General features: G+C 36.6%; 2 protein-coding genes across 2 annotated transcripts in view; one reads left to right on the forward strand and one right to left on the reverse strand.

Annotated features, from left to right (window-relative positions):
• Positions 1 to 1,684: 1,684 nt before the first annotated feature.
• On the reverse strand, positions 1,685 to 8,737 carry LOC140148616 (testis-expressed protein 36-like). Its single transcript, XM_072170631.1, has 4 exons — positions 8,412 to 8,737; positions 3,768 to 3,908; positions 3,321 to 3,401; positions 1,685 to 2,341 (listed from the first exon to the last, which is right to left on the reverse strand). The coding sequence occupies exons 1-4, from the start codon at positions 8,460 to 8,462 to the stop codon at positions 2,009 to 2,011; spliced, it is 606 nt and encodes a 201-aa protein (XP_072026732.1). The 5' UTR covers positions 8,463 to 8,737; the 3' UTR covers positions 1,685 to 2,008.
• A 65-nt stretch (positions 8,738 to 8,802) lies between these two features.
• The window catches only part of LOC140148617 (vacuolar protein sorting-associated protein 51 homolog), a 37,421-nt gene continuing 18,318 nt past the window's right edge, over positions 8,803 to 27,905 (forward strand). Inside the window, exons 1-12 of the mRNA XM_072170632.1 lie at positions 8,803 to 8,898; positions 11,464 to 11,697; positions 12,081 to 12,166; positions 13,167 to 13,322; positions 14,712 to 14,785; positions 15,120 to 15,252; positions 16,068 to 16,156; positions 17,006 to 17,162; positions 17,570 to 17,673; positions 20,535 to 20,646; positions 21,358 to 21,538; positions 22,278 to 22,423. Of these exons, the coding sequence (XP_072026733.1) occupies positions 8,880 to 8,898; positions 11,464 to 11,697; positions 12,081 to 12,166; positions 13,167 to 13,322; positions 14,712 to 14,785; positions 15,120 to 15,252; positions 16,068 to 16,156; positions 17,006 to 17,162; positions 17,570 to 17,673; positions 20,535 to 20,646; positions 21,358 to 21,538; positions 22,278 to 22,423 (1,491 nt within the window). The 5' untranslated portion in view covers positions 8,803 to 8,879. The remainder of the gene's footprint in view (positions 8,899 to 11,463; positions 11,698 to 12,080; positions 12,167 to 13,166; positions 13,323 to 14,711; positions 14,786 to 15,119; positions 15,253 to 16,067; positions 16,157 to 17,005; positions 17,163 to 17,569; positions 17,674 to 20,534; positions 20,647 to 21,357; positions 21,539 to 22,277; positions 22,424 to 27,905) is intronic.

The raw sequence follows: 27,905 nt of genomic DNA on the forward strand, positions 1-27,905 counted from the left end.
TCCATTACAGACTCCGGGTGACAGTGGTATAGGCCTACCACAATATACTGCCAAAGCCACATGGTTCAGCTATGGTGCGGTTATCGCTCTAGTTTGGCTTACTGTAGATGAATTGCATTGATGAATGGTGCCCCAAACCCCTTGTGCTTGGTATAAATTTGCATTATGCAGTGTATAATGTCATTTGATACTAGCAAACACTCTTAGGATTAGTTCATCATGTGATTTTACACATCTGAGCCTTTGGACTATAACACAATTAAAATGGAAGCAGAAAACAAACAAACACATTATGTTTGGTTTTAGTAAGAGAAATATTTATTTTGGTAAAAGCAATGTAATCTGTTTAAAAATAGGAAAAATGGAAGATTTAGTTTGCATCTTGATCATAAAATGCTTTCTATTTTGCATAAGTAAAATTACAAGAACAAGTAAGTAGAAATACAATTATTTGAGACTGTTCTGTTACCTAGGCATAGGTATTATGTTGAATATTAAAATTGATAAAAATACACAGAACCACATATGAAATGTATCAACAAATTAAAAAACAAACAAATTGATTGTACTCTAAACATCAACCTTCTCCCCCACAACCCATCATGCACTATTTCAGCGGATTCTGTACTCTAAATCTCCGCACACCCCTACAATATACTATTCGATTTGGTGAGTCGGTGACATCAACACATTGTGGCAGCTACTTGGCGCATGCATCTATGCGGCATCTTCAAATGCTGTGTGGGGGTGTGTGTACGCCAGCGCTTTGAGCAAATAAACACAATTTGTAGTTGCGCCCCAAGAAATGTGCACTGATGTCACAGAATAGCCAGGTGAAAAATAGTATAGTGCATGTTAGATATTATAGGGAAAAGGAATAGGAAAATTAAAGAACTGAATTACTATTTTACTGCAACTGACATAAATTTAGCCAGTGCTTTGTTCTGTTACATGCAAGATTAGTCAATAAGATGCCACTGAGCTGGATTTTCATTTCTCTGCGGGAACAGCATCAAATTGTGATAATTGTGTACTGATTGGTTTTATTTCTATGTCTCATCTCATTGCAAGGTTCTTGATTGATACCAAAGAATGAACCTTTTGGTAGAAATGGCCCCTTGGAACCATATCTTTTAGCATAAGCTTTCATAGACTGTGTGTTGAAAGGTAGCAATAAAAAGCAATTGACGAATCGGCCCATGGAATTCTCTCTTGAACCCTTTTCAACTTGACGGAAGATGACCAGTTTTAGTTCAAGAAAGTGTGTGTGCCCTGCATGCAAACCAGTTTTTACACTTGTGCATTTTGACATTCAGAGATTTTGTCATAACATTAACACCTTGCTAATTTATGTATGAAATTTACTATTATGACAATTTAATAGTGTAAAGGCAAATAGTTCAATATCTCAAAATGGTTCCTTAATTTTGATTTGATTATTATGCTTTGGTTCACTTCAAGTTTGGTAGGGACTTACTTTGCTGGTTGTAGTATTGAATTGCATGTGTAAATTGCACAAAGCATACATACACGGACAGTTCGTCGGCACGCTTGCGGCGTGACTGAGAAAGCTTGACGTCACTACCAACTTGAGGTAAACCAAAATATAGCCAACTGTCATGGAGATACTGAACACAAATGAGAAATTAATTTTTTTTTAAATCACCACAATGTGGTGATTAAAAAATATTTTTTTAACAATGCGGTGACCACATGCCAGCAAGTAAATGGTGTCACCTTTCCTTTATTCAAGTTAAACTGATTTTCCTTTAAAAAGTTACGATCCTCTTTGGCAAGTGCACGAATTGTGATAACCAAGACAACAAACAAGATTATTACAAAAATATCATTTATTGTGCACTATTTTGCACAGAAATTGGAAGACAAGTTTTAACATTATTGATCTACAACCTGTAGCATGGAAAATCCAATGGTTGATCTACTGCTAAATAAATTCACCTGAATCATTGAAACAAATGAAGTTTCATTTTTTGAAGTAGCCATTTTCTTATTCCTTCATTAGTGATTGGTAGGAATATTTCCATGGATTTGGCTTCAGATGTGGTTCTTTACTAGATACTAATGTCTGTGTTGATGTCTTATATGGCACATCAGGTGCTTTATACCAGTCTGTCGTTGTTGTGTGTAGTTTAATCCGGCCTTCCTTGGCTTCATTATGCACCTTTGGAAATCGCCTCCTGGTAGGGGGCGTTTTACACGCTTTACCCTGATACGTTTCCCTGTACGATGAGTTGAAATGTCTTTGTGAAGATTTCCCTGTGACAGGGTCCTCTGACTCATGCTGATTTACACTGCCATAAAAATGATGTCGTCCCAGACCCTGAATTCAAGAAATCATGAATTAAAATTGATTAGCAATCAGCATTAACAATCAAAAACTTATAATAATTATGCAGGACTTTGAAATAATTTAAAGTGATGTTTTTGCAATGGACTAATCTAATTGAATCCATACACATCCAATGGAAGACATGACTTCTGACATAGGGTGTAGATTTCAAATGGAGTCACCCATTCAGATGTGTGGAAGGTCATGTCATAGGGGGTGTATGGATTTTAACTGGAATAGCCCATTACATTACAAAAGTGTTGATAGATGACTTATCAGTTTTAATATATGACAGCTGTCTTTTCAAACAATCCATCAAGTGAGTTTTACTGACAAGTATTTAGAGTAGATCCGAAGTTTTCTGTTTCCGTTTTACAGAAAATGGAAAAAAATCACGGAATCAGAGGTACAACACGGAAAATGACATTTTTGTATGATGTGACAAAAATTGTCAAAAGATAAGAGAAATAAAAACAATCTTGAGTTGTGTGTGTCAATTATTATGATAAAAATTCTGTTCAATAATACCGAAATAAAGGTATATTACCAAGGCATAAACTGACCCCCTATCCATCGTAACAGTTGGCTTATTATTGTGAGAATTTATTGCAATATTGAATACGTCTTTATTGTGACATTAATATCATTCACAATCATTGTTTATACATTTTAAGCTTTATTCATAAAACATGGATTTACAAATTTTACAACACAGATTACAACACGGAAAATGGATTTTAGAAAACGGTAAACTTCAGACTCTAATTTAGAGCACAATGCTGTTATTCAGAGTTAGAGATCTAAAATTAAGGAATTCATATGTGTCTTTTGGAAAGGGTTTTTACAATGGATCGCTGTTCAGCTCAAACCTTTCAAAAACTTGTTACCAAGCATGCATAGCTTCAACTTCATGAAAATTTCATTCAGTTCATTTTGAAAGATGATCATCAGAAGCAACTACATTACTTACATGCCCAAAATAGACGCCATGATCCTGGAACGAGTGTCTGTTGTCATGCGAGGAAAATGGATTGCACTCCATATAGTCAGGCTGGATGGAGAAAGAAAAGATAATAAGATAAATAATGAGATCAAGAGTTAAATCAAATTATAATCACTTGTTTTTCTTGTTTTGAGAAACTGCCATCCATTGATGGGATGTATGTGACACACAAATTTCATATGCTTTTTATAATTAACAAAATTATTTTGTTCATGTACTAGTTAAAAATTTTGAGATAGAATTATGTCAAGCGGATATTTTATGTTGTATTTTGATCAATGAATTAAAGAAGCATAGGATAAAGCCAAATGCATCTAAAAATGTAATTTGGTATCATCCCAGTCCAGAAACCCAAGTTCTCATCCAACATCATCTTCACTCTCTGTTTGAAGTGAGAAAACGTCCTGTTCTTACCTGTGCTAATGTTGAGAATGGTTGTGGTGGTGGTTTTGGGTAGCTCAAGGCTTCAGGTTTGTAGGTTGTACTTAGCATTATACCAGTGCTGGTAGAAGAGTCACGCAGCAAAGCTGGATCTGACCAACCACGAGTTTGAAACTGCAAGAAAGGTAAGTAAATTAAATGATTTAACAATTACATCTATAGAAAAAATATTAAATTCGTGGACATCGTGGAACATTCAACTACGCTTGTTACTCCGCGACTAATCATGCTAACTACACGCGCTGCATAACGCTACTCTCACGCGTCCATATTAGCGAGGCTATCTGCGTACAACTGCTTACTACGCACAGCCGCGCAAAGAGTATGTTCCACGATGTCCACGAATTTGGTAATTTTTCTATAGTTTCTTTACCCATTGATTATTTTTATCTGATGCAAAACAAACATAATCTGATTGTTCCACCACGCCTCACCCCTTTGTAATTTACATACATCCCATGCATTATCTTCAGATGGAAATTTTAGTTTAAAGTCACTTGACTTGCATTGAGAAAATCAGAACCCCAGTTGCTGTTACGCTATAAACAGCACCAAAACGGGCACTGCGAATATGCAAAGACCTTACGTGTTAGTCCTCACATTTACTTGTGTGACCTCAAATGTGTGCATGCATGGGACCTTGCGCAAAATAATACAGAATAGCAAGTTTGCCTAAATTGTAAAACTAAAGGATTTTGCAAGGGTGTCCCATTTGACAAACATGAGGAATATGGCACTCCGACCAAGAGAACATTGCAGTGTGACTGACTGACTGTTCTCCAAAACCACCAGGCTACCAATAACCAAACATATATTATAGCGGTACCGGTAGCATAAAATTTTGCTGTAATTGTAAACCTTTGTTTAACCATGATGTTGCAAAGACAAAGTCAGAGCTCAGTGTTAAGAACGCATGAATGCGTGCTGCTGTGCAAAGTTCATTCATAATTTCCATTCATCAATAGCAGATTGGCCTCAGCAGCTAGTGCATTTCAACGCAGTAAATATACGCTTTCATCAAAAGTTTACAGAAACAGATCATGAGATTAAAAATAGTGTATAGTGCATATCATGATATATGAATGGTATCAGATACACATACAATAGAGGCCGTCAGCCTTTTCCGCGGGATCCGCCATCTTGTTGGTACTGGCGTTCTGCATGTCATGCGTTAGACATTACGCCCACGATTACACGGAAGTCACAGCGTGTGACGTACCTCTTCAATCAAGCGTCAACGCTAGTCAGGCTCACATCACACACTATAGGTGGCGCTATTCGTCCATAGGGAAGTGGAGTGTGCCTGTACGGTCCAAAAATGGCTTTACTGTGGGGCTCAATGGAAAAAATTACTAAAAATTAATTTTGACAACCAAAACCTAAGTGATGTTGACTTATGTTGGTACTGGCATAATAATGGATTCATAAGCTATCACATAGTGCAATCTATGTTCCACCAAGTGGACGCTTCGTTAAAGCGCAAAAAGCAATTTGTGTGCAAATCAAGACCATCCAAAACAGCTTTCTTACAGTAAAGAATAGGAGGTCATCTGGGGTCACATACAGTAGTGTACATTGTACATGTGCCGGCTGTCACAATTTCACACACAAAATTTTGGACAATTTGGTGACACTATTTTTGTCTGTAACTTCAAAAGTATACCTTGTACCTTGTAGAATTTCTCCCCGTAGACCTCCTCGTGGAAGTGAAACACAGGGCTGACGAGAGTGTGGGGCGCTAATGTTTACTTCTGGTCGTCGTCGTTGAGGTCTGGTCCACTTCTGAAATAGCTTGTTTAAAGGGTTCAGTTGTTTTGATGTCTACAGTCGATTGGGGTAATTGGTTCCAAGATGAAATTGTAAGGGGAAAAATGATGTAGCGAACTGGCTTGTTGTGATGAAATTAGAGTTGCTCTGGTATTGTTGGTTGTGCGTCCGTCTTGGTCTGTCAACTTTCTTGGTGGTGTATTTATTCAATTCAAGTTCAAATCCACCATGAATTATTTTGTGAAAAGCACATAAACGTTGCTTTTCACGTCTCTGCTCCAAAGTGTTCCAATTTAAGGTTTGAAGCATATTGTTCACACTTGATTTTCTTCCATAGTCTCCTAAGACAAAGCGTGCAGCGCGTCTTTACACCATTTCGAGGAGTTTTGTGTTTTCTTTTGTGACTGGATTACATGCTATCGAGGCATACTCGAGGTGTGGTCTAACCAAGGTTAGATACAGCTTCTCTTTAACACCTTTGGAGCAGTTATAAAAGTTCCTCCTGATGAAATTGAGCACTTTTGTTGCCTTAGTAGAAGCATGTTTTGTTTGCTTGTTCCATTTGAGATTGTTTTCAATATGCACGCCTAGATACTGATGATTTGTAACTTCTTGAAGATGTTCCCCCATCATGGTGTAGTTTGCACTCCCTGGAGTTCTTTGTCTTGATATTCTCATGACATTGCATTTTGCGGCATTGAACTTCATGCCCCATTTATCAGCCCAATTTACCAGGCTATTCAGGTCTTGTTGAAGAGACTCTTCATCCTTCTGGTCTGAGATGGTACGGTAGATAATGCAATCATCAGCGAATAATCTTGCCGTCGCTTTTACGGAGTCCGTGATGTCATTAATAAAGAGTATGAACAGGTGAGGCCCCAATACTGTGCCTTGTGGGATACCACTCAATACAGGCATCCAATCTGATGTTTTCCCATTCACAACAGTCCTTTGGTGACGGTTTGTGAGAAAAGATTCAATCCAGTTGAGCGTTTTATTTCTAACCCCATAGTAGTTTAGCTTCTGTAATAGCCTACGGTGCGGAACTACATCGAATGCTTTGCTAAAATCAAGTATAGCAATATCACAAGTCTTTTTGTCGTTGTGTGCTTCAGTCAGGTCGTGAATCGTGGCGATTAACTGCGTTTCAAGACGATCTGCCGCTTCTAAAAGCGTGTTGGAAATCAGTGATGATTGAGTTTGCTGTTAAATACTTCATAAGTTGGCTGTCCAGGATATGCTCCATCAATTTACAACACACGCAGGTTAGTGAAACCGGGCGGTAATTTGCAGGGTCACTCTTTGAGCCCTTTTTAAAGATGGAAGCTATATTTGCTCTGCGCCAGTCTTCTGGTAAAATACCCTGGTCGTATGATTGTCTAAAGATGAAGCTAAGAACAGGTGCAATTTGTTCAGCAGCCAGCTTTAAAGCTCTGTTTGGGATTTTGTCAGGTCCTGTGGCCTTTGAAATGTCTATGTCTTTTAGCAGTTTCGCATGATTCCATTCACAGAAAAGTCAATATCAGGCATGTCCGAAATGGGCTTTTTGCATACTAGGAATATCATTGTCCTCCCTTGTGAAGACACTTTGGAATTGATTCGCTAAGGCTTCAGCTTTCCCTTGGTCGTCAGTCACAGTCTGGTTGTTAATCTTCAGGCTTTGAACACCAACATTATCTTTATGACGGGTCTTGATGTATTTCCAAAATTCTTTGTTTCCTGCTTCAGAAATATCTGCGATATGTGCACGCTTAGCTTTCCTTAGTTCTTTGTTAACCTCGGTTTTGATTTTCTTGTATTTTTCCCATCTTCCAACACCTCCAAGTTTCTTTGCTTTATTATAATACCTCTCTTTCTTCCTACAAAGTTTTAGGAGTCTTGTTGTGAGCCATGGGACACGAGGATTGCCAGACACCATTTTAGTTGGAACATTTTCATCAATCAAGTTGCACATAGAGTCTCTGAAGGAGCACCAATTTTCCTCAACGGACTTGGACTCTGGTTGAGAATTCAGAAATTTGTCTGCAAAGTCATGGGCGTCCTTCTGAAATTTTTCTTCATCCATTTTCTTCCACAGATGTATTTCTCTCGGTGGTTTTGATGGAATGGGTGCCTTAATATTGAATTCAGCAACAACTGCACCGTGGTCAGAAAAGCCAGAGTGCGGCTGAATATTCCTCACAAGTGACGGGTGCGTGGTGAAACAAAGATCTAAAATGTTTTCAGTTCCATTTGCAGCACGACGTGTGGGGAACATAACCAGTTGTTCTAATCCAAAATCATCAGCAATGTTTATGATCTCTTGTTGCAGAGAGTTGGTTGGAATGATGGGCGATTTCCATGTCATTTTGGGTAAATTGAAATCACCCCTAAAATTATATGAGGGGATTTATTTTCTTCAGTAAATCTTTACTAACGAGTCATTCAGGTTTTTAAAGTCAGTAGTCGCTGTCTGCGATCTATAATATGATCCAATGAACATACTGGTACCATCAACAAGCAATTGGCACCATGTTATTTCACCGTGACAGTTCTAGTATATGCACTAGAAACATGATTGACCCCTAAGTTATTGTTTAGGTAATTTGATTCTCTTTCAAATGAAAGAACTTTCAGCTAAAAATATTGAACTTCAAAATTTTATGAACGTACCTATCAACGCGGTGATCTTAGCAACAAGGCACTCCGTACCCACAAGATGGCGGCGTTGACGTCACAATGACTATCTCTAATCTCTATACATAAATTACATATCATATTAAAAAACAAATGAGCACATCTAAATAACATAAGCATGGTAAGTAAGCTTATATTTAAATCTTTAACAAACGTCAAAACAAATTCACTTACCCATATCCCATCATTTGCTGTGGATGGTGCACACTTTCTTGATTTTGGCATTTCTGTTTCTGTTTTTGATTAAAAATATAATTTGGATTTTTAAGCTTAAACTTAATAAATTTCCAATAAACAATGATGAATATCACTCCAACTCAGCTGAACTGGTATTTTAAATTTTACTGGAAGACATCGCTGCACGGTGTGATAATTCAAAAATAAGAACTGCGTTCGTGAGTTATCATTTTTACTAAAACATGTGTGATGCATGGATGATCATGATGATAAAATACTGCAGCCAAACTTGTGAAGTTGTTTATTTGTAAACAAACTTTACTTCACTTATGTCGCGGTGTGTGTCTGTCGCTATGGAAACCAGGCGGAAACCGATAAATGAAAGACTGCCATCGGTTGGCAAAGAAATCGGTGATCGGTTTTCAACAGCTTTCAACAGTTTCAATAGAGGGCGGCATAACAAAAATGGCGACGTCCAGGGAAGGTTTGTGATGTTTTCATGTTTGTTTTGATCATGAAAATGATTGATTCTCTAACAGATTTTGTAATTGTAATGATCAAATAATTTTTGCACAGAAAGGGTAAAAGGTGGGGTTCATGAATGTACCGGTGAATTGATAATATAAGCTTGCAACATGTCCATCATGACTGAATCATTCATGGATGGTAAGCTTATCCAGCAGTGATGCATGTTTACAGATGTGATGACTATAAATAAACTCAATACTCGAGAACTATAGCTTCGAATTTGCACACGATAGTTACGCATTCGATACTAGACTCTGTTGCTAATGTTTTTCAGTCAGTCAGCTTTGATATTTTATACAATGGAATGGCTGTCAGGCCTGTACGCAGGGGGGTGAGGGGTGTGACCATGGTGACCGCACCTCCCAAAAAAATATAAAAAGTCCCAAAATTTCAGAATTTGCGAGCGTAGCGGACAAAAAAATCAGGTTTTTTACGCTTTTTTGGTCAAAAGGGTCCAAATTTGGGGAAGAAAGTTAATGTTAAAAATTGTAAATATATTTAGATTCTGGGGTGGGAGAGGGTAGTGGCATAGCGTGAGTCGCCCTATGGGGGGCATCACACTGACCATGACTGGGGATGGGGCGCATCCGGTATGATGGGGGGAGGGGGGACACAGGCCATTTCTTGGCCATTTTCCTATTTGATTTTCTAAATTTTCAAATAGATAGGGGGGGCACGTACTCCTATGATGCTACCTCATGGGGGGAGGGTTAACTTGAGTAGGAGTGACCCCATTCTGATGATCAAGTGAACTGGCCCTTGAGTTTCCGCAATGATCTTTGGAATAGGGCTCATCTGGTGCCTGCTCATCTCAAGGTTGTGCGCCATGAATTGGGGGCCAAATGCGTTACATACTGAAAAATTGAACAATGTACATGTTTTTGTACTTAAGGGGGTACTACACCCCTAGCCAATTTTTTGCTTATTTTTGTGTTTTTCTCAAAAATTATAGCGCATTGGTGACAAATAAGGGCAGGGGTGTAGTACCCCCTTAAATGATCTAATTCATAAACTGTTCATCAAAACCCTACCGTATAAAGTTATATATCACTGTAAAGCTTAGAGTACGGTACTAGGAATACACACACACAAACAATTGGTCAATATATAGGGTGCCACAAATGTCATATAGGGTGGGAAAGTTAAATTTTGGTTAAAAAAGTATACAATTTTGTTCCTCTCTTATTTACTAACATAAACACCAGTTCTGCTAAAACCTTTTTAGATGTGCTAATATAACATTGTAGGCTTTCAAAAAAAGTAAACTTGTAATGATAAGTTATGTTGCCTAACTTAGATACAGGGTGTTCAAAAGTCGTACATAACTTTTATGATTTTTATTACATTTTCAATCAAAAGTTTTATTACATTTCAAATCAAAAATCAAATAGAAAAATGGCCAAAAACGGCCTGTGTCCCCCCCTCCCCCATCATACCGGATGCGCCCCACCCCCAGTCATGGTCAGGCCTATAAGCATAAAAGTTTGTACAGGAAATTGGCTGAAAACATTCAAATTAGCATATCTCCGCAACCACATGTTGTATGACGTTCATTTATAGCTCATCAGTTTTCTTTCATTTAGCTCGTTAATATGAGACTAGTTTGATGAGAATCAAAAAAAGTTCAATTTTTTTTGTATTAGATTCAGATTCTTTATTGACATTCACCTCACAAAAGGTATAATAAAAAAAAAACACTAGAAACACTATATACATAAATACAAACATGAAAAACATTAAAATAACTTATACAAAATAATAGTTTTAACTATTAATTATAAAGTAATTTATGCTACAAATATAATAACTTGACTGCTAGATTGACTAAACAATGCAATTAGTTAGTCCTACTGGTGCTTAACGTACGCTTATTAAATGCTGATGCAATAAAATTAGCTACTACATGAACAGTTTCATGATCATTAGCACTCATTATTAATTTGAATTTATTTAAGTCTGGTAAAATTAGAAAATTAAAGGCATCATCTAAATATTTATACATGTTATCTACGCAAATTGGTATAAAAAGGGCAACGATAATAAAATGGAATTCATCTTCAACTTCCTTAAGGTCACAATACACACAAAGTCTATCCTCTGGTGGGATTTTTGGTGAAGAATAACGCCTCTCTCAATCCTTAATAGATGAGCACTAATACGTAATCTACAGAAGACGGATCTCTTAGAACGATTGTATTATACCTATTCATGTTGTCTGTTGAAATTTGGATGGAAGTCAACTCAACTGTCATGTCTGATTCATGAAGTTGCCTATTTTGAACAGTCCAAAATGTTATTGAAGTGCAATTTTGGCAACATGCAATCAAAAATGTGTTGTCGGTAAAAATAGGTAGCGCATCCTTGCTGGCCTCAAAGTTTATACTTCATATTTTACTTTCAAACTATGATGTATTTGCAAGGAGGTATTTGTAATGAAGATGAATAGAGCACAACCTGTCAGTCATATTAATGCTTTAATGCAACTTTCAACTGGCATGAAAACTTATTTTGTTAATTGCAGGAAATGCAGGTGATGATAGAGAATCCATCTCGGCAGAGGAGAATAGGAGACGTCGTAAGCATGGAATGCTTAAGATGTTTTATGGCTTGGATGATGAGACAGCAGGAGCACAGGGTAGTCTGAATCCAGTGGACATTAATGGTGCTCACTTCAACCCAGAGGTGTACTTGGCTAAACTGATGAAAGAGAAACGATTGACGGAGTTGATTGATAGAGAATCTGATATGGTCAAACGTATGTAGCATTCATGAAGTGTGTGTAATTAGTATAAAATAATAAGTTTTAATTTGACCCAGAAAGACTTGTGGCAGTTCAACAGTCAAGAATTTTTTTTGAATTTTTCTGCCTTTTTAGGAATTACCAGCTTGATTCCATTTTCCTGATTTGTAAAGTCACATCTCAAGAAAAAACTGCTTTCCTCATCCAACAACAAAAGTTTTACAAATAATCAACCCAATTTTACAAACAAAATATGCCATCATACATACTTGGTGTATCAAATTAGTTCTGGAAACATATGTTTATGAATTAAAATGATTGCATTTACAGTTATAAACCTCTGAGTTTTATCATCTCTCAGTTTTGTAATGATTAAGATTGTAATCCTTTCATTTCAGAGATACGCTCATTAGATAGCGACATGCAGACTTTGGTATATGAAAACTACAACAAATTCATTAGTGCTACGGATACTATCAGAAAGGTAAGTCAGAATTGATTTTCAGAGTTTGGTCTGATAAAAAACAGTGTGATTTATATTTCCTTACCAACCCCACAAGGCTGTTGAAATCCACACACCCCTATGGGAGAAATGCCCTTAATATTCCACACAGGGAGTGTAGATTTCAAATGGAGTTACATGAATGGGTTGCTCCAATTTACACTCCCTATGTGGGAGATTAAGGTCATGTCTTCCATCTAGGTGATGTATGGATTTCAACTGAAATAGCCCATTTACCCTGACCGCAGTGGTCCCAAATCATGCCAAAAAACAAGCAACAATACAGAGACTTGCCACTAATAAGCGCACACCCTAGCTAAATCATAACATTCTCTATCATCAGCTCCTCAAGTTTTTACAGGGAACAGAGAGGCAATTAGCAGTAAGTAGTTTGCCCCTAATATTTCAAGCTAGCTGAATTGTGTTCCACAAGAGGGACCTAACATTGTAATGACACTGCCATGGCTCGAAATTGCACTGTCACATAACAGAATCTTGTGGCCAGGGTTGTAGCTACGCCAGTCGGCTGTAACCACACTAGCATTTGCCGACCACCACTCAATCAAAATATTAATAAACTTCCTTCCGATCGCCACAAAATTGAGTAAATATTATATGATTATAATGCAGAATTTAGTAAATATCAAAAATCTTTTCACTTCTACATGCATATAAAACTGGAATTTAACAGCAACATACAACACCATAAAAGAAAGGCATAACATTCACTCCATCGTTGATGGCGGTTTTTGTTGTTTGATAGTTAACACTGTTTTGTCCCAGATGGGTGTCCCAGACAGGTGTTTTCTGGTAGTAAATTAGCCAGCACTTAACTTAGCTACAACCTTGCTTGTGCTTACTCATTCAGCTAACTTTATTGCAAACAAAAGATCAATGTTTACAGCTCAATATTGACTCCTTATGGTTAATCATGCTAGTCATCCTGTTTCATGGCCAATTTTTAAATATATTTTGTAATCAGATGAAGACTGATTTCAAGAAGATGGAGGAAGAGATGGATAGTCTAGCCTCCAACATGGATACCATCACAGAATTCAGTGCAAGTATCAGTGGAACATTACAAGACAGAAGAGAACAGATTACAAAACTAAGCAGTGTGCATACTTTGTTAAAGAAGGTAAGCCATTTTCACTCAATACTAAAGTTTGCTTGGCTTATAATTGGGGAAAAACTGAGACTCATAACATTGTGTATTGATATAAGAGACTGGCGTAGAATGGTGTGCATGCTGTTGGGTGCAGGCACTTACAAGGGTGAAAATAAGAACATGAACCAGGGGCCATTGAGCAAAAAAGTGGCCCTTGGTTCACCAAGATTTGGGAGTGATGGATCAGGGGCTACTTTTACATAAAATGGCATCTGGTTCAACAAATTTAATTTGGAACCAGGGGCCATTTCCAATCACCAAGGGGCTAATAAAAATAAAGATGTGCTGGATGGAGTTAAATAAGCACTAGTTGCTTTGAATTTGATATTTTTAGTTCACTATCCAGGGGCCAGTTTTGTGAGAAAAGTGTCCCCTGGTCAACTAAAAGTGAGATGGAACCAGGGGCCATTTTAGAGTTTCTGGGGGCTAAACAGCTCCTGTCTGCCACATATTTTCACCCTTGCTCACACAATAAGAAAAACCAAATAATTTTGGCCAATTAATTATAGCAGAGCAAACATTAATATGGTCATGGAATGGAGTTTAGTGATTGAATTACTGAAAATATTTATGAGCTTAAGATGATAGGGCAGAGAGTCTGAACACACAAAAAAAGCTATGTGCATAACACCATGGTAAATCCACCATAGTTGGATTGTTATGCAAGGGATACCAAAAGAGTGTGCCTGTGGCATTTATTAGCAAAGGTACAAAATTGAACGATAATTAGCATTTTTAATTGAACCTTTCAAAGGTTTGAGCAAGTAGTGCTTAGCATGTCATCATAATGCATTACACAGAGCACAATTATGCATGTACCAGTAATTTAATGTTTGCCAGGCATTGAAGTAAATTTTGAATTGGTGAATTCACTTTTTAAGTAGTTTAAGGGTAGACAAGGTATTGTTGGTCGAAGCAACCTAAAAATTGATTATCATTATCTAGATCAATATATTATTGAAAAACAACACCTTGATGTTTTGCAAAAGTTCATTCTACAAATCATATACTTTTCAAACTTGCTTAATTTATTGTTGTAAATGAGTCATGTACGTTTTACAAAAGTGTTGTTGTTTCAGCCCTCTTTACAACGTAACTAAAGAACTACAGCACCTATAAAAGTATATCTGTGATATTTTAATTCTTCTACACACTCGCTATGAATTGAGCAATGCACTTTTTGTCAAAGCTCACTACCATTCGTAAGATGCTGTGAATTACCAAATTACAACAGTTTAAAATAATTAATAACCTTAAATGCATCTTAGTGTCAATAACTCAATAACTAATTTAATATATTGTTTGTTTTATCAAACATGCATGACTATATCACAATTTCATACTTTGTATTATTTTCAGCTTCAATTCCTGTTTGAACTACCAGCTAGACTCAAGAAATGTATTGAGATGAAGGCCTACAGTCAAGCTGTAAGGTAAGAAACAGGTTTCCACAAAGTATGTCCGAAATACAGTCATCTGCAACTAGCTTTGTACTCCAATGATGTTCATGGATAACAAAAAGAGCAGTGGGCCCATGTGGGCCCCCGGAGACCACATAAACCTCACTTGAAGACTCACCATTTATTACCGTTGTTTTAGTACAAAATATTATCTTCTTATCCAAGTGTTTCTCTTTCTCCATGGTATCCAAGATGCTGACTTGGTACGGTGTTAATATAGAAATATAGATAGATTTGGTAGTTGAAAATTTGTCTGATATAAAAGTATATTCATCATAACTTGCAAATTGCTTATGTTTCATTACAGGTATTATGTGAAAGCCAGGGCAGTACTGATACAGTATCAACATATGCCATCATTCCATGGCATAGAGAGAGACTGTAGTGAGATAGTCAATGAACTCAGGACAAAACTAAAGGAACAATTCAGAGATAGAGAGGTATGTATGTCTGGTGAATATATACAAAATCGGTACTGTTATTTTTAACTCTCGGACAAATGTGTATGCGCCTTTCTGTGTGTGCATAGTGACTGTGCACTTCACAGAAGCTTTGACATGAGTGACTGGCTGCATAGTGGCGTGATTGGTTGAATTTTTTTCAAGCAGTGCATAGTTTACAATGTTGGTGCGCTTGTGGGATGCACTCTGTGCTTTCAATGTACATGTCATGTCCGAGAATCAAATATATCAACAGCAATCAATAAATGTGTGTCAATGTGATGACACGTCTGTTTGAAGTAATATAGCATATGCAAGATGATCTGCCGTACACATTCAGCTGACATAGCTGCCAAAAAATAGCCAAGCAGGAAGCCAGCTAAAAAAACCCTTGAAATAAGCGATGTTTACAGTTTGGAAATTTTGATTCAAACAAATCAAAAGATGTTTACAGACCATGAAATGTAATGTGGGATTGTTGCTATATTTAATTCTTGGACACAACATGAACAAATTGAAACCAAAAAGTGTGCCCACAAGCATTAAACCAATCATGCTTCATGGTGTTGTTACTAAGCGGCGTTGTTACTAAGCAGCCGGTCATTGAGGTCGGAACTTTTGCAAAATATGCACATGTACATATTGACATAATGCTCGGCACATATCTTTTTAGTCCGAGAATTAAATATAGCAACAGTAGTTCATTATACATTTTGTAAGTGCTATCCAAATTAAAATCAATCAACACATCCAAAGGCAATCTTGTGTAACATAATTCCGACAAATAAAAATCCTTCCTTTTCTACTTCTTATAGTCCAGTGCTAAGCAACTTGCAGAAAGTGTAGACTTATTACTACAGCTTAAAGAACCACCTGATGAACTGTGTGATGAATTCCTGGCTCAGTAAGTATTGGCATATGGTTTTACTGTAGTACCAAATCTGTCATCTAATAATTATATTGGTGTGGCAATATCATGTATCAAATACTACGAACTGTATTTTTTGTACATGTGTGTACATCCACAAATATTTTGACATAAGTGGCCCAGGTTGTATTATTGTAGTTATACCATATATCACCCTGATGTGGCAGTGACGTCATGCAGTGCGCATTTCACTGGGCACAGCTTCAGATAGCTACATTCAATCAAAGAGCTGGCGTACGCACACACATGCTTATAAGACGCCGCATAGATGCGCATGCAAAACAGCTGTCACTGCCACATCAGCGTGAAAAATGGTGTAGTGACATAGTAAGTATTGACATACGTTTTTCTTGTAGTTCCAAATCAGTAGTTTTACGACAATTTCATACATTGGATGAATACTGTATATGTGTTTCTTGTATAATGCTTGCATTCGCAAATATTTTGACATGAGTGGCCCAGATCCTTTGACTTATGGTGACAATTTATGTTTCAGGTTAATATGGGCCAAACTACTTCATGATCATGCAAATGTCAAAAAGCTGTCTGTTAGTCTGTGTGTTTGTTTAACCAGTCAGTCTGGGCAGACACATGCTTTGGGTCCTGATGGGACCAGGTGTAAGTGAATTGCTCTGGCCAAGCTTAAAAGCTTATAAGCATGTTGGCCTGTATGGAGAAAAAAAGAAGGAACATAATTAAAGAAAAAGAGGAAGGAAAACAAAGGCCATGCCCAACAAATCAGGTGAACAATTTTGCTCTTCATAGTCATAAGTTTTAAAAAATACATTTGAAATACTTATTGGTTACTGTCTTTTACATTACTAGTGCTAAACAAAAACTAGATGAAGATTTGGAAGAGATAGCCATCCAGGTTGACCCCACCAAGGAACAAGAAGAGATCAAATCAGACGACAAATCTAAAGAGAAGAAGGGTGATGAGTCTGAAAGACCATCAGAGAAGATGATGAAACGTATGCCGATGGTAAGTGGTGAAAACCCTCATCAGCCGCTAGAAAAAAAAGCAAATATGCTGCCCAAGATCAATTATATTACATTTGTGTACATCCATAAGAAAAGGATGCACTTGTTGGCTTATACATGTGTCTCTTTTTACACAACAGCTAGGAACAAATACCAGACTCATCTCAAGTGGAGGTCAATTCAAATCATCCCCAAAATCACATGGTTAAAAAATACAGAAAACATTCCAAAATCATATTACTTGTGGATGATTTGAAGTGACTGCCACTAGAGATGAGCCTGGTAGTTATTACTAGCTATTATGAAAAAAGAGGTACATGAAGCAGTCGACAAGTGCACCATATTGATATGGATGTATACAATTGTGATTTTCTGATGATCATAATTTTCATTTTGCTTACTTTTCAGGATATACTTGAGTTTATTGATAGCGGGTGTAATGGCTTTCAAAGTAACATCTGTCTCCTCATTGCCTCTTATAAGGAACTCTTTGTTAATAGACAAGCAGGAGAGTAAGTATAATATGTAGTCAGTTTTAGTAAGTACAATATTTAGACCTACAATCAAGTGCAAATTTGCTGGGACATTTTCATAGTTCAATGACCCTCCCCGCACCCCTTATTCAATGTTGTATACCAAACGCCTCATTTTTTAAATGGCCTATATTTTTCAACCAACATTGGTTGGTGGGGGAGGGAGGGGATTCGAAATAGGTTGGAAACTATACAAATAAAATATCACATGGTGAAGGAAGGAAGGAAGGAAGGAAGGAAAGAAAGAAAGAAAGAAGGAAAGAAGGAAAAACAGCATTACATGGATTCGAACTCGAGATCTCGGGGGCGAGCAGCAAGGCCAGTAACTATATGCCACCGGGAGACTGATGACAATTGCACTCGATTTCAGCGCATTTAATCCTATCATTGCAATGCTACTGTATTGTGTTATTGAGCTTCGATCTAATGCATTCATTCATTAAAACTCATGTTTTGGTCAGTATTCAGCATTTATCTAACGATATTTTGAATATACACGGTCACATTATACATACCTTCCTAACTTTGATATGTTTAAATTGTGGGATAGGCTTTTACGACGGAATTCATAACAATTAGTGGGTTTTTAAGCGGGTTAGCCGTCGGACAAGTTTAGAACTTGTCCGACGGCCGAACCCGCTAAAACCCACTAATTGTTTGATATGTTTATTGGTAATTATTCCTCCATTTAAGCCAAATGAGCACGGTCTACCATAATGTTAAATAAATATATATTACCTTTTAAGTTATATTATTCTGGTAGACCGTTATTGGGTCATTAATTCTTGTTATCCTTGTTATAAATAAATTCGCATGAATAACAACAGCTCAACCATGGTGTAGTGGTTTGCTTACTGCCTTGTGATCATGAGGGCTACGGTTCGAAGCTCATTGTCGCCGATATGTTTCCTTTTAAATCCTGCTATTTATCTCTTTTTTATTTTTGAATACCAATAATAAGCACATTTAAAATGTGTAATTGTATATATATAATTGAATACCTGAGTGGAAGAAGGGCCCAACTCCAGTTTTTTACAAAAATGAGTTAGACCCAGCATTTTATTGTCCGCAGACTGATCTTCCTTGTGTGTGAAAGATGAGCCAAAATCCACTCTCTAAATAGTCTTTCACGTACACTTAATCATGGTTTTCTTGAAGAAAGGCCCAACTCCATGGAGTTGGGCCCTTCTTCCACAAGTATAGGGTTAAAGAGGAATTTTGTTCATCCATGAAATCTGCTTTTCACTACAATAAATTTTCTTGCTAACATATTACATGAGTTCTACTTGTGCAATTAATGGTGATTACGTAATTTCTGTAGCTATTTATAACACAGAACTGGCACTTGCAGTATATTAGTGGAAGAAGGGCCCAACTCCAACTCGTATTAAGACCTGTACCGCTGCCATGGAAACATCAGATATAATTTCGAATGTATGTACTATTGTATGTTCATGTATTAAAGGTCCCCTGAAGATGAAAATGTTCTGTCTACAAAACTTTTCCAAATATAAAGTTTTTTCTTAATATCTCAAAAACAGTTTTGATGGAGTTGGGCCCTTCTTCCACTCAGGTATTCAATTGTATATACACTTTTTGGCATGGCATTGTTACATTGAATTAGCGTGTCTGTGATGGGTATTTGAAGGCCTATATTAAAGGGTTTTACGTGCATGCCGATAATAGCATTTGAAATAGGGTAATCATGATTCTGTTCTATTTATTTCTATATTTTCTTAATTTCTTATTTGGTTTGCTTTTATTATGTTTGTAAATTCTTCCAAAGGAGAATTTATATGTCCTTTCTAATATAAGCAATCAATGTGTCAAATATTCCTTGACAAATGCATGCATTACAGGGTTTGATATTCAAAAAAATGTTTATTTTAATAATTTTTTTAAAATTTTGCATAATGAAATTATCTTGACATCACTGAAAAAATTGTGAAAATCGAGCAATGCGTTCGAGAGTTATGGCGATTTTATTGATATTAATAGATTATTTTTTCGCATCCCCTATACAATCAAGTGCAAATTTGCTGGGACACTTTCATAGTTCAATGACCCTCCCCGCACCCCTTATTCAATGTTGTATACCAAACGCCTCATTTGGTGGGGGAGGGAGGGGATTCGAAATAGGTTGGAAACTATACAAATAAAATATCACATGGTGAACTTCATATGACAGGTTTTATTGAACAGAGGGCGCGAAATATGAACAAGTGTCCCAGGGAAATTTGCACTTGATTGTAGTCCACAATAGTATATTTTCATCATTGTGTCGTAATTCCTCGATTATTTTTTCATTTTTATATTAAAATCTAGAAAATCTAAATTCCTTGATAAATTTTTGACTATTTTTGCATTTTTCTCAAAAAATAACATCACACTGGTAACAAAAGTTATGTATATTATAGGGGCAAGGAATCCAATTACTACACTGGAATTTCAGTGACTCAAGACAAGCGGTACGTTATTTATGATACGAAAAGAGGTACCGCTAGAATATACCTCATTTCTTAACATATATATGAACCACTTGTCTTGAATCACTGATGAAATTTCAGTGAAGTAATTGGATTCCTTGCCTCTATAATATACATAACTTTTGTTATCAGTGTGTAGTTATTTTTTGAGAAAAATGCAAAATTATTCACACAATTGTGTGGTGTAGTACCACCTTTAATCTGTTGGAAATAAATATAAAAATGTATCTCAAATGGAATAGCCTGTTGCACCAAAAACTTATATCAGGATTCAGGGTTGGATGGATTTTTTTATCATATTGTTATTAAACTACAATTTATGTGATTAATTGACATAATTAATGTACATTGCAGTCCTCAGGAACAAGAGGAGCTTGAACAGGTAGCCCATGCTAAACTTGGTGAATTTGTCAACTCAAGATTACAACAGTACTTCACCTATGTGCAACAAAGAATTGAAGCAGAGGTAAGTAAGCATTGCAACTGTTAAAGGCCCATTCAGTGATTTGTTCATCTGGACGATCATAAAAATCATTCAAATTCAAATTTTGGTACCTTTGTCATTGTCATAGATGTGCTAGCATAACCTGCTTTCTTTACAGAAGGCACCATGTCAACAATGCCTAGAAAAGTTGTTTTTTGGCTTGTAAAAGTATGTAAGTTGTTGCCATTTTCTGTTATTCCTTTTCTCCGATCGGCACCAGATAAATCGGCCTTCCTTTTACGTGCTATTAACCAATCAAGGATCGTAGGGAATGTGATTGGCAGTGACGTCAGACGTGATTTAGTCTTTTATCTGTGTCTTTCATTATACATCTTAAATAATTTCAAGCAGCAGCATCAGGATCAGGTGTGTCTCTGGATACTCATGCTCCTTAGAGCCTGCAAAACAACAACAACAAATGCCAAAGTCCTTAAGGTGAACACTACCTGAAAGTGCCATAATTTTTGTCTAAATTAGGATTTTTGCAGACAGTTTGATGTTCTTGGCCTGCAATGCCAATATTAGATTGACATCCTCTTTCAGATGTATAGTTCTTTTCCATTGATTAGAAAATGTGATAAAAATGTAATATAATCATCAAAAAGTGGCCTATCAATGTGCTACTGTTTGTCGTTATTATCAATAAATTTGTTTTTTAAAACTTAAAAGTTGTTATATATTCTTCCTGTACAGAAAAGTTCAGTGGACAACTCATTACTAGTGAGGGCACTAGACAGATTCCATCGTAGACTTCAAGCCATAGATCGCTTATTACCAGAACTGAAAATTATAGAGCGAGGGCGATCTATTGTCTCCAGTACTGCTAAGGACCGAATCACATTTTACTCTGGGAGATTGAAGCAGCATTTTGCAGGTATTGTTACTACATTTGTACATTAACCTATATAATATATGAAGAGAATTGACAAGTATTTCATTCTAGTATACATATTGTCACAAATTAGGAAAAGGTTAATGTCAAGGCTATTGAGAGCACCCTGGCTCTATTTCTATATATAGATGTTGACAGATTGTTATAAGTCTTCACTTAGCAAAGGCTAAACAATTTGTTTTTACTTCGATCATTAATTAGGATCATGATTATTTTTCTTCCATATGAACTATAATAGCAGGAAATTACCACATCTTGGCATACTTGTACATTTCATGCTTACGTTATAATTCAGTCAGCATGATGGTAGAATAACATATCCTTAACAATTTTGGAATGGAAACCAAGTTGATAACACCCCAGGTAAAAAAAAAACCACTTCTTATACAGGGTTCAAGGCATATTAAGACAAATTCTCTCAATGATTTAAATATGATAAAACTTTATACTTAATTTATATTAAAAGGGCCACTATAATGCTTCAATGTCATTGGCTTCCTCGATAGCTCAGTTGTTAAAGAATGCTGGTCTAGATACCCATGGGTCCCAGGTTCAAACCTGGGCAAACGATGAAAATTATTCTTCCTTGGCCTACTCAAAGGAAAGAATAAATTATGTGCATTCCATTAACCTGGAGTAATATATAAGTAACTGTTAGTCACTGAATGGGCTACCCTGCCTAAAGATAGCTTAAATACTTACATGTTTTGTTTTTCTTCAGAATGTTTGACTGACATCAGGCAATCACTGTGTGCACCACGTCTTGCTGGGAAACAAGAAGGTTCCAGTGGCAACTTAGCTGAGCTTCTTAATACCATCTCAACATCAGTGATAGAACAACTCAAACATGTACTCACTAATCTCAAGGTGAGTGCTATATTTGTCGGTGCGAATGACAAAAAAATCACTATAGTCTGTATCGTCTCAAGTTGAGAGTAACACCATGTTGGATTTATCAGTGGCAGATTCGAATTGAGTGGGTTTACGCAGTTGCATGGCCAGTGTACGGATAAATCACTCCTCTACACATGTGTATATGCTCCATGGGATTAGGTTAGCGCAGGAGATTTGAATCTGCCACTGCAGAAGCCAATATGGCTTTACTCTCAACTTGAGAAATTATAGTGATCAAATGCCAGAAGTGATTGTTCCACATTACCAGCATTCACTTGCTACAAAGTTGCCTTGAAGTTATACTGGTTGGGCTGAGCTTGCTTCAATGTCAGTTACATTGAAGAATGGGTACAAGTGTAAGCTTTGGAACTTTGGATGAAGTGACTTGCTTGGGTAAAATGAGCTAATCCAGTTGCAATCTATACACATCAACATATGGAAGACATGACCTTAATCATCCACACAGGGAGTGTAGATTTAAATGGAGTCACCCATTTAGGTAATCCCATTTGAAGTTCACACTCCCTGTGTGGAAGATTAAGGTCATGTCTTCCATAGGGGTGTATGGATTTCAACTGGAATAGCTCAGTGTAGAGTTATGCAGTCCAAAATGCGTATTGAATTCATGGGTCAAAGGTCAATATCGGTAAGTACTATGTTTGTAAAACGAAAGTTTATCAATTAAACTGATGTTGCTAGTGTAGTGTGGCCTTTGACAACACAACAGGTTATGTTGATAGAGTGTGTTATCTGTTCAGTCTATTATGGACAGGTACAGAACTATGTTATTACCATGTGCCATAGTTGATTAAAATTTTACAAAACAAACATTGAAATACAAGTACATCAATTTTATTCGCGTATAACAGGTTTTATTTCAATAAACCAATCACAATTCAAGTGCCCTAGTATAGAGTGTATGCAATAAACCCAAGCGGAACGAGAGTTGCTAAGTAACCGCTACCCGAACCATAAACACATGCATGATCAGACAACAAGTGTTCAATTTCCCCATAGCTTCCCACGTTGTACACATGTCAGTCGAATTTGGCGGTGTTGGTTTGTTTGTCCTCCAAGTTATAGCATTGTTCACTTTGTGTTGAACATTGTACGTGGGCCTCACTGTAGTAACTCAAAGATAATTGTGATCATCATTTCAAGAGGTCACTCTCCCGATTAAGCTAAACAACCTATGTGGAGGAATTTTATGCATGAGCAATCACATCAATGACGTAGTAATGAATACCCTCTATAAGGTCAAACATAAATGGCAGAATGATATAGGACCAAAATTTTTTTTCTACCCTAAATAGTACTCAACATTTCTATCTACTGTCAACAGAAATGTATTAATTCAAGTAGCATGAATGATATAGATAGATAGACTATTGGGCCTGTATGCACAAAACAAAATGTTAGACCAGGTCGACCTTTAACCTGATCTAAACAATGAGGTACAACAAAGAGTACAGACTTCCATGTTTGTTTCTCACTTATCATACGCATAGAGTGACAAATAGTGAGCCTCTGGATTATTTGCCCAGTGCATAGGGAAATAATCCAGAGGTTCACTATTTCACTCTTTGTTTTACCTCATTGTTTAGACCCAGTTTAAAGTTAGACCTGGTCTAACTTTTCTTGTGGATATGGGTCTTTGTGCAGTACTGTTCAAGTACACAGCAATACTGTAGAGTTAATATACTGGATAAAACCAATAGGGGGGTAGTGGGTACGTTTGCTTCTACATAGTCACAAAGGGGGTTTAACAGCAATGCAGAACTTAATCCATTTGAGGTAGTCTGCCTGTAAGATAGAAAAGTGTAAAATACAATAATACATTTGTACATGGTAGCAGCAGATTCTGTGAGCAGATTATGATGACCTCATAGCTCTTCAGAGCAACTGTAGCGCTTCTAGCCGTATGCAGTTAGTGACATCCATGTGTTTCATGCACAATCTATGCAGCATCTTTAAAAGCGTGCTTGTGTACGCCAGCACTGTGAGCGAATTCTAGCAATTCCTAATTTGCGCACACTGATGTCCCTAACTGCACTAGTGTAAGTACTCCAGTAATCAAATGGGATAACATATTCTGATTGAGAATACAAACACACAACTTAATATGTGACATGATCTGGTCCTTGGAGGGCAAAGGAAGCATTTTTGAAAATTGAATTACTATGTAATGTACCTATAGACCTGTGAAGAGATACATTTGTAGGATTGAATAAATAATGTGAGAATTAATTTTGATTTGGCTATCAGAATTGATTCTCACATTACCTCGCAGATCTTAGTTGGATATATTCCACAATGCACTATTCTATTAGAGGAACTTCTACTTGTAGCATTCTCATGCTTATGTTCAATGTCACATTTTGTGCTCTGTGTTCAAAACTTGCATACATGACCCTCTGGAATAGTGTATTGTGGGATATGGAAAAAGGTTTATTACAATGACACATGCCATATTGACATGTCAGATGTGAGTGTCTCACCTGGGAATGGCTCCTCAATTGATGCAAATTTGGAAATAAAAATATTTCATAAAAATTCAAATAAAAATAGGTGTCTATATTGGTACACTATAATAGGGATGATTTATCAGTAATATTCTTGAAATTTTAGAATAGACTGGACAAGTGAGACTAGAGTTTCTGATGTACGAATAAGATATGCACTATAACACTTGTGGGCTTACATTCTTATAAAACAATTGCACATTCAGTTTCAAATGAACAGATAGAAAGAGCTGTATTTTCTCTTCTTATGTCAAAGCCTTATGTTAGTTATGTATGATTTTATTCACATGAATAGATTTCAACTCTATTATCATATGTCACATACAGTTTTTTGTTCTCAATTGCAAGACAGCGAGGGATGGCCTTGGTATCAATGGATCTCAGGTATTCACCAGATGATGAGAAGCAGTAGACTCCATGGCTGGTTAAGACATGGTTACAGATGAATATGATGCCCTCATAGCAGCAAACTCCACATGGTGTCCATCTTGTAACATGACATGGAGGCTTGAGAGTGTGTAGCATATGTCCTGTGTTGTTTACTATATGTGTTTCCTTATTTTTAGAGTCACACACAATGATTGTTTCTTGTGATGTCACAGCTAGAAAGACTGGCTTAATGTTTACTTTGAAGCTAGTGATGTGAGATCCATCTTGCCTATGCATGCTGATGTACCCATGATTGACCTCTCCTACCAGCAGCAGACCCTTGCTATCCATTGTCAGTCCTACTAGTCCAGTAGCTTCAGTATTTGAAGGCTTGTTTTCAGGTGATATGGCAACCCATTTGTTTTTATACATACCAGAAGGATGATACACTTTAATGAATCTGGTGTAATCTGCGACAACATAATTTCCTTCATTGCTGACAGTGACATTCCAAGGCTTTGATATTGTCCTAGGCATCAGTCCTTGTGTAGTATTAATACTGAGTTTGTGTTGACCTTCAGCATTGTACACATGTATCTTTGCTGCCTGGACTTCTGCTACAGCTACAGCTCTTGCAGGGCTGACTGCAATACCTACAGCCGAAGACAGCTTACCAGGCTCATCTTTACCAAATACCTTCTCACACACCCAGGTTCCAGTAGTAAGTTTCTGCTGAAAGTGCAACTCCCTTTCTGCAGATGTCAACTAATAAAGTGAAAAATATATATACACAGAAAAGTTAAAAACCCTATATGTAAAAAAATAAAGCATTGCACTTCTTATCTAAAGAAATATTAATTGAATACCTGAGTGGAATAAGGGCCCAACTTCAATTTTTTACAAAAATGAGTTAGACCCAGCATTTTATTGCCAGCGGTTTGTTCTTCCTTGTGTGTGAAAGATGAATCAAAATCCACTCTCTAAATAGTCTTCCACATACACTTAATCATGGTTTTCATGGAAGAAAGGCACAACTCCATGGAGTTGGGCCCTTCTTCCATAAATATTGGGTTAAAGAGGAATTTTGTTCATCCATGAAATCTGCTTTTCACTACAATAAACTTTCTTGCTAACATATTACATGCTTCTACTAAATTTCTGTAGCTATTTATTACACATCTGCTTATGGAACTGGCACTTGCAGTATATTACTGGAAGAAGGGCCCAACTCTAGCTTGTATTAAGACCTGTACCGTTGCCATGGAAACATCTATAATTTCAAATGTATGTAATATTGTATGTTCATGTATTATTCTGCCTATAAAACTTTTCCAAATATTACATTTTTTCTTAATATCTCAAAAACAGTTTTGATGGAGTTGGGCCCTTCTTCCACTCAGGTATTCAATTGTAAGTCATGTTTAATATATCAATTTCAATTAATATTTAAAAATCGACATTAAAAATTTACATCGAAATAGGGGGCTTAAATGATGAGAATTAACAAATTTCATAAAATATCAACAGTTTTGTTATTACAATCTCAAAAATGTTGAAAACTTGTAAAATATTTTCTTTCTTTAGCATAAATGGTTTTATTTATTTATCATTAATTTATTTTGTGTTTGTATTTTGACAAGGATGGTATTTGACATCAGTATGTGATACTGATAAGTAATATTTTGATTGAAATTTGTTTTTTCAATCCAAATTTAGTCAAATGTTACATTATAAGTATTGAAGTTTTTGCATAAAGATTGAAGCTGCTTGGACTGATTAACACAAATGGGCTATTCCAGTTGAATTCCATATACACCCTGTGGAAGACATGACCTTAATCTCCCACACACAGGGGGTGTGAATTGCAAATGAGATTAACTGAATGGAGGACCCATTTGAAATCTACACCCCCTGTATGAAAGATTAAGGTCATGTCTACCATAGGTGTTTATGAATTCCAACTGGAACAGCTCAATACATGCATGCCAGTGATTTGATCTTGTTGAACACAACTCTTCCACAGAATGCAAAGACAAAAAAAAATGCCTTGTATAAAGTGCATATTTGAGTTTTTCTGCTGATGATAACCATTTCAATTACATGTGTTATGCCAAGTACTGAAGTAAATTCTGTGTAAACACGGACATATAATCAAATTAAATATTTTTAACAAAATTTATCAAAATATTAGCAATTCAAAACATGTACACACCAAAATATATAAAATAACCACTACTTACCACCAACAGAATATGGTCAACAGTAGGCCTCTTATGCCAGTCTTTATCCCAACACTGTTTCATCAAGTCAGCCAGAGCTTTGGGGCAGTCAGGAGGAATTACTGGTCTCTCACCATTATTACATATCCTCCAGATGATATGATGACCATCAGAGCCTTCAAATGGAAACTCTGTAGTCCACAGCTCCCAGACCACCACACCATAGGCATGGATGTCATAAGAAGGGGAAAGGACATCATCTTTCAATAACTCTGGGGCCATCCAGGGATGAGATGCTCTGTCCGTAGCATTCTTGATTGTGATCGCAATGTTCTTAGCTAACCC

Source organism: Amphiura filiformis, chromosome 3 (assembly GCF_039555335.1).
Source record: "Amphiura filiformis chromosome 3, Afil_fr2py, whole genome shotgun sequence".
NCBI lineage: Eukaryota > Metazoa > Echinodermata > Ophiuroidea > Amphilepidida > Amphiuridae > Amphiura > Amphiura filiformis.